We start from the raw sequence: 7,262 nt of genomic DNA on the forward strand, positions 1-7,262 counted from the left end.
AGGCATGTGGTGTGTGGAGGGTCTGTCTGCTGCAGGCACAGGGCACAAGGGAGTATTCACACTGACATCCCAGCCAGGGGACAGCAGGGTGTCTGAACTCAAAGCAACAAAGCCAGAAATGCCCATGTCCCCAACATCAAGCAAATCCCTGCAAGGGACCTGGCACACAGACTGTAGTGGGTGGGAGATGAGGACAGCACGGACACAGCCATGTGCTCAGTGCCAGCACAGACCTTAGACTGCCCCGAAGCACCCTGTCTTAGGTGTTTGTGGAGTCAGGGTACACACCAGTATCCCCAGTGCTGAGCCATGGACCCCCCCAACATTACCAGTATGTGTGTATGTGCCCCCCAGCCCTCCCCCATAGTGGGGCCAATCCCACTCAGTGAGATGCAGACAGCACGCAAAAGGACACAGAGACGTGGATGCAGAGTCAGCACTAGTTCAGTGTCATGTTTATTAATGTGACATCTGGAGGGGTGGGGGCAAGAGGAGGCGACAGGCAGAGGTGGGTGGTGGGGGCATGGTGGGGGATATCTGAGGGGGAAGTTGGGGCTGCTGCCACCGGCAGTTGCCCAGAGGAGCAGGGATGGTGAGGAACCACCGTCCTCACATCGCACCCCCAGCGGGTCTAAGAGCACTCGGATCTCTTCAGGGTCTTCGTGACAGTGTTGCCATCGTGTGTGACCTTGCAGACGTAGTTCTCATGTCTTGACCACTCGCTCTCAGACAGAGACAGGTAGCTGCTGGCCATGTACTGGTTGTTGCTCTGCCGCTGAGGTTCTGTGGTCTCGCCTTTGTAGGTGGTTCCATCAACCAACCACTGCACGTCCACTTTCCTGGGGTAGAAGTCGTTCATTAGGCACACCAGGGTGGCCTTGCTCTGCTGCAGCTCATCCTTTGATGGTGGGAAGAGGTTGACGGTGGGGGACACCTTGGGCTGGCCTGCAAGAGAGAAACAGAGTGGCCACGTGTATGTATGGATACACGTGTGTGTGTATGTGCATATACACATGTACATCTGTAATACAAAACACATCCACCCATCCATATCATGGATGTTATACATGTATGTATATATATGTGTGTGTGTGTATATATGTGTATTTATATATATACACATTTTATGCTGTAGTTCTTTCTACAGATAAAATACATTATAGATATATAATCTGTATATATAATACATGTTATATCTATACAAATTATATAAAGCATACAGCAGACTGCATATATACATACACGTGTTAGATCTCATGTACATATCTATAAGAAGTCTTTGTAATATATATACATTTTTAAAATAGATAAGCAATTCCTTTTGTATACATATATACATATATACATTTTTTTATATATCCACACACTAAATTTCATATGTATTTGGGTGAACCTGATCCAGAGCTTTAGAACGCTGGTTAGCGGCCATGATCCCTTTTCTTCTGTGCTGCAAGGCTATATATTTTTTTATTTTAATTAAAATTTCAAAGAAAAAGCACTCAATTTTCTGGCTATTTCTGCCTCAAGACATCTTCGGACTTGTCTCACAAACAGTACAATTAAAAACTGCTGTGAGGAAGGTAAGATTTACTCAGACTGCTTATCAAACAGCCAAATCTTTGTCTATACACACATTTCTATTTTCATTTATACCTACAACAGAAAATGGGGGAGAACTGCCCCATTAAAGATTTTCCACCGGGGATTTGTTGAAATACATCATTTTTTTGGACTTATGCCCTAAATAATTTGGTTCAGATTGGGTTTTTTGGCCAATTTCTCCTAAAAAGCAAAAAAATATGTATTTTTCTCTCTCTTTATATATATAATATATATATATATAATATATATATTTATATATATTATATAAATATTATATATTTAATATATAACATATATTTATATATATTTATATATTTATATATATTTATATATTTATATGATATATATATTAAATATATATATAATTATATATATATATATATATTATACAATTTTTATATATAAATATATAAAATAATATAAAAAAACCAAAATATTACAAAATGCTCCTGTCAGCTTTTTCAGCAGAATAACCTTCATTTTTTAACAGCACTTACCTGGACAGTGTGCTTTAAACCTCTGAAGAACTGAATTTCAGCCCCCAAGGTCACTGTCTCAGTGTTACTTGGTCTCCTCATGGCACTGGAGCCAACAGGGTCCCCAGTGAGAGATCAGACTGGGGACAAAGTTCTTAGTCCTTAGGACTAAGAGGGGAGGACTAACAACTCCCAACTCATTTCTTGACAAAGACAAAATCTTCCTTCTTATCGACCCAAACACAATTTCTAACTTCGTGTGACAGAGACAGACCTCAGGAACATTTTCTAGTCTAATTTTAAGATCTTTCCATTGACAAAATAACCCCAAGTCCTCCATGGCGCACGCTGGAGCCCTCCAGGTCGGCAGGGACAAGACTGAGCCCAGGCTGCCGAGCCAAGTGCCCGTCCCTGCGCTGGAGGCAGACCCCAGCCTGACGCCAAGTCCAAGAAAAACCCCCAAATCACCAAAAATCAACAAAATATCACAATTTCAAAATGGGGGAAGAAAGACCGAGACGAGGACAGCGACTCACCTAGGACGTTCAACATGGTCCCGGACCCGAATATACCACACAGTGATACAGAGCAATGCAAAAACCTCCCACTTCATGGCAGGGGTCCTGTGGAGGTGCCAGGATGAGGGGATGGGTCGGAAGTGATGGGCTGGAAGTGTCCTGGTTGACAAAGCAGAAGGGAGATGATGATCTGGACACAACGGATGACAGTGATGGAATGGACACAACAGGATGGTGGTTCCAGGGGCCGGTACAGCAGGCGTGCCCCTTTGTCAGCCACGTGGAGCACCAAGGCCCTGCAGGCAAGAAATGCCCCAGGGGATCCTGGTGCCATGCACTACTGCCTCCAGCTCCCCAGGACAGTTTTAGTGCAGCCCCTCCAATTCAGGCCTGTCTGTTTTGATGGCCTTACTCTCGTTGACATTGTTCTTCCAGTTCCAGTTGGGCCCAGCTTTATCCTGTTGGTCTCTGCTGCCCACATCCTCCTCAGGAGAGGAAAAGAAAACGTGAAGAGGATGTAGATGCCCAACAAGAGCTGCCAGAGCCAAGGCACTGGCTTAAAAATGAACCCACAAATATGCAAATGCCGTGGTTTGTTCAAACGGTTATAGGAAGAGGCAGGGCTGGTGAATCTCCTGAGTCACTAGAAAATGAATGATGCATCAAAGATTTTGTGGTTGGAAGTACTTTCTGTTTCAAAGGTTTGGTTTGCCTCTGGGAAGGCTTAGGTGCAAGTGGCTGGTGCAAGTGACACAAACTCATTGAAACAGCCTATGCAAAGTACGTAGCTGAAGCTGATGCCATATACTACGGATGAACGGTTTCTTTGTATTTCTGAGACTTTTATGGGGTTTCAGTTTCATTTTAGGGGAGTAAATGAAGGGGGCTTCGAAGTCCAGCTCTTTACCTCAGAGCGATGCATGTAAGAGAACAGGAGCTGTGCCGATGTACCAGTTGAGTGGTGGTGGCCCTCCAGCAGGGACTGGGCAGGAGGTCTCAGTGGGAGCAGGAGCAGATGAGGAGCTGCTGGCCTGGTGCATGCAGAGGACATTACAAATGGTGGATGCAGGATGGTAGGGAGGCAGACAGCTGGACCTGGGGTGCAGCCTGAGAGTGAAGGAGGACCTGGGCCATGCAGCACAGGGCATGAATGAAGGTGGAACTTGTAAGAATAAAAACCACCAGCTGCTCCTTGCAGTGACAGGAGGTTTTTGTATCATTTCCGCATTGCTTTGTGTCACTGTGCAGCAGTACTGCTGCTGTCGTAGCTCCCACAGTAATAGACAGCCTCATCCTCGGCTTGGACCCCAGTGATGGTTAATGTGGCTGTGGAGCCGGATCGGGAACCGGAGAATCGTGTAGGGATGTTCGAGGGTCTGTTGTTGTTCCAATAGATCACAGTGACAGGGGCACTGCCAGGTGACTTCTGCTGGTACCAGCCATAGCTGTAGCTACTCCCAGAGCAGGTGATCGTGACGGTCTCTCCGGGGGTCTTTGTCAACTCGGACGGCGTTTGAGTCAGCGCTGCCTGCACCAGGGAACCTGGAGAGGGAGAGAGAGGGGAGAAAACGGCGCTCAGCGATTGCCCGACACGCACAGACCCCCGTGCTCAAAGCCCCCGACCGAGCGCAACGAGTACCTGAGGTGTGGGCGAGCACCGCCAGCAGGAGAGGAGCCCAGGCCATGGCGCAATCCAGCAGCGGTGTGTCCCCTCGCCGATGGAGCTGCGCCGTGGACCTTGATGCCCTTTTATACCCACGTCCTCCTGCAGCACGCCTCCCATGCAAATCACTCCCTGCGCTCCCAGCCACGTCCTGCTCCTCTCCCCACACCTCCCTGCCCACTCCTGGCCCGACCCTTGCACTGTGGCACAGCGGGGTTGGCCAGGCGTTGCAGCGGGGACACGTGGCAGCACCCTGGCTCACACTGGTCCCAGAGCGGGCCCAGCTGCTGTGGTACCAAAGTGCTGGGGAGACACAGACCGGCAGGGCATGGTGGGAGCAGGCCATGGCTCCCTTCATAGAATCACAGAATCACCAAGGTTGGAACAGACCTCTAAGATCCTCTAGTCCAACCTTACACTTATTTTCCACTAAACCACATCCCTCAGTACAACATCGAAGTGTTTCTGGAGCAGTGCTGCCTGCAGTGCTGACCCTGCCCCGTTTCACCCCTCAGACATTGGGGCTGTGCCCTGGGCAGGCTGGGGTTTAGCAGGTTGCATTGCCTGGGCAGAAAAGGCCCTGTGGTCTGGCAGGACCCTCAGCAGCAGAACAGCCAACAAAGGGCTTGTGCTGCAAAGGAGGCCGCCAGGGTCAGCAGGAGCCCTGAGGGTGGTGAAGGCCTCAGAGCATCACTTATCCATGGGATTACTGCTTTGGGGCAGGAATGAAACAGAGCTGAGTAGAGTTATCCAACGGTGGCACCACTGTCAACAGGCAAAGGCTGAAATACAGGGCACCACAGGAACATAGAACGGTTTGCACTGAGAGGGACCTCAAAGCCCACTCAGTTCCAAGCCATGCCACAGGCATGGACACCTCCCACCAAAACAGGCTGCCCAGAGCCCATCCAGCCTAGTCTTGGGCCCAGACAGGAAGGAAGCATCCAATACTTCTCCAGGCAACCTGTTACAGTGCTTCATTACCTCTGAGTGAAGAATTTCTTCTTTATAGCTAACCTAGGTCTATATTCTTTCCATTTTAAACCATTTCTTATTGTCATATCGCTACAGGTCCTTGTACAAAGTCTCCCTCCATCATTCTCATGAGCCCCCTTTAAGCACTAAAAGGCCACAGGGAGGTTGCCCCAGAGCCTTCTCTTCTTCAGACCTAGCTCTCGCAGCCTTTCTTCGTAGGAGAGATGTTCCAGCCCACTGATTGTATTTGTTGAATGCTGTTCAATAGAGCAAAACACTCTTTTGCTGCAAGGCTGATCAAACGTTGGAACACGTGTCCCAGATAGCTGTGAAGTCTCCATCCCTGGTGACCTTCACAACCTGCCTGAGCAGGCCCTGGTCAGCCTGCAGCATCTGCCCCAGCATGGAGCAGAATGGGAGGTAGAGATGTCCAGTGGCTCCACCAGCTCCAGCCATATGGGGCTTTCCCCATCCCTAACACCTGCATTTCTTCCTCCTTGCTCTGCTGATCTCTTGGCCTGGGCTCACGTCCCTGGTGTCAGCCCAATCTCAATGACTTCCCTCCCCCCCAGGTCGCTATCTCCCTGCACAGCAGAGCCCTTGAGCCCAACACTGTGTCCCACACAGAGGCTGATGGGGCAGGGGTCTCAGGAGCAGTATCCCTGTGAGCGGCACAGAGGAGATGTGCTAGAACAGGTTCACAGGCAGCACAGCCTGATGTTCCACACAGGTACAATAGCTTCTCTTTGACCATTTCCAAGCTGCAGCAGCAGGCACCTGAGGAGCCCTGTTAACTCAGCAGCTTGGGCTCTCACTTCCCTGTCGCTGGAATTCACTATGACCATGGCCAGTGCTTCTTTCTTTGCCAGAGCAGTAATAAACAGCCTTGCCTTGGGCCCCTGTGAAGGTTAATGTGATCACAGAGCCAGGCAGGTCTCTGTTGATGCCAGGGTCAGAGGAGCTGAGCTGAGCCCTGCAGCACTGTTCATGCACAGGGTACTGCCCTTACCCCAGGCAGGTGCTGCTCAAGCCAGAAGCCCCCACTGCTACCTATGCCTGCAGGTCTTTCCGAGCACTTGCACATGCCCCCGGTGCCAGGGCATGTCCCATGTCTGCCCTACTTAAGGGCTGCTGGGTATTTATGAATCAGGGTTGCCCAGAGTCTGGCTTTTGGCCACCTCCAGGAGGGAGAAACCAGCATGAAGCAGAAGCAATCCTGCAACAGCAACACAGGGAGGCAAGATGGGTGAGCAAGATGGGGGCCTGGGGCTGTGTGTATCGCAGGGCAGGGACAGGGCTGCTGGGACCTTCCCCTCCCTGAGTGGGGGGCACAGTCCTGAGGCTCTACAGGAGGGCAGAGCAGGGCACCTGGCATAGCCACAGTGCTGGGTCATGCCTGGGACTCATGTCACCAGAATAATGGCACAGCAGAGGCTGCCAGCTGCTCCCTGAGATTTCAGGTCCGTGTATCCTTCTCCATTGCTCTGTGTCACTATGGCACCAGTACCACTGCTGTCTTCATTCCCACAGTAATAGACAGCCTCGTCTTCAGCTTGGACCCCAGTGATGGTTAATGTGTTTGTGGAGCTGGATTTGGAACCGGAGAATCGTGAAGGGATGTTTGAGGGTCTCTCATCATCATAATAGATCACATTGACACAGGCACTGCAATGTGACATGCTACAATATAACAACCAGCCATAGTTGTTGATAATCAGATTGAGATTATCATAGATGTGAGTGTCTTGATATTCCACATGTGACTGTGGGCACAGGGCCTCATCCCACAGCCTGGGAAGGGCTGTGTGTGTTGGGTAATTGCTGAGCTCCATTTCCTCCCCTCTCTCCTCTCCCTCTCCAGGTTCCCTGGTGCAGGCAGCGCTGACTCAGCACGCCTCAGTGCCAGCAAACCTGGGAGGGTCTGTCAAGATCACCTGCTCTGGGGGTTACAGCAACGACTGGGGCTGTCACTGATGGCAGTGCCCCTGTCACTGTGATCTATGATAGCAGCAGCAGACCCTCGAACAT

The 7,262-nt window shown here is 50.1% G+C and overlaps 1 protein-coding gene across 6 annotated transcripts; it reads right to left on the minus strand.

Annotated features, from left to right (window-relative positions):
- Positions 1-426: 426 nt before the first annotated feature.
- Positions 427-4,346, minus strand: LOC107321468 (immunoglobulin lambda-1 light chain). 6 transcript variants are annotated; one of them, XM_032447969.1, is made up of 4 exons: positions 4,236-4,346; positions 3,847-4,138; positions 2,615-2,649; positions 427-945 (listed from the first exon to the last, which is right to left on the minus strand). In XM_032447969.1, the coding sequence occupies exons 1-4, from the start codon at positions 4,279-4,281 to the stop codon at positions 632-634; spliced, it is 687 nt and encodes a 228-aa protein (XP_032303860.1). In that variant the 5' UTR covers positions 4,282-4,346; the 3' UTR covers positions 427-631. The 6 variants fall into 6 exon arrangements, with proteins under 6 accessions (XP_032303860.1, XP_015733885.1, XP_032303859.1 ...); XM_015878399.2 differs by having other exon boundaries at positions 2,615-2,652; XM_032447968.1 differs by having other exon boundaries at positions 3,844-4,138.
- Positions 4,347-7,262: the final 2,916 nt, after the last annotated feature.

The sequence above is a fragment of the Coturnix japonica genome, chromosome 15 (genome assembly GCF_001577835.2).
Source record: "Coturnix japonica isolate 7356 chromosome 15, Coturnix japonica 2.1, whole genome shotgun sequence".
NCBI lineage: Eukaryota > Metazoa > Chordata > Aves > Galliformes > Phasianidae > Coturnix > Coturnix japonica.

Excerpts from the sequence above, each read along its gene's own strand:
- LOC107321468 (XM_015878397.2), bottom strand. The coding sequence starts at position 4,281 with ATGGCCTGGGCTCCTCTCCTGCTGGCGGTGCTCGCCCACACCTCAG. Across the intron at positions 4,139-4,235 it reads GGTGCTCGCCCACACCTCAG|GTTCCCTGGTGCAGGCAGCG; the intron begins GTACTCGTTGCG and ends CTCCCTCTCCAG. Across the intron at positions 946-2,614 it reads GACCATGTTGAACGTCCTAG|GCCAGCCCAAGGTGTCCCCC; the intron begins GTGAGTCGCTGT and ends TCTCTCTTGCAG.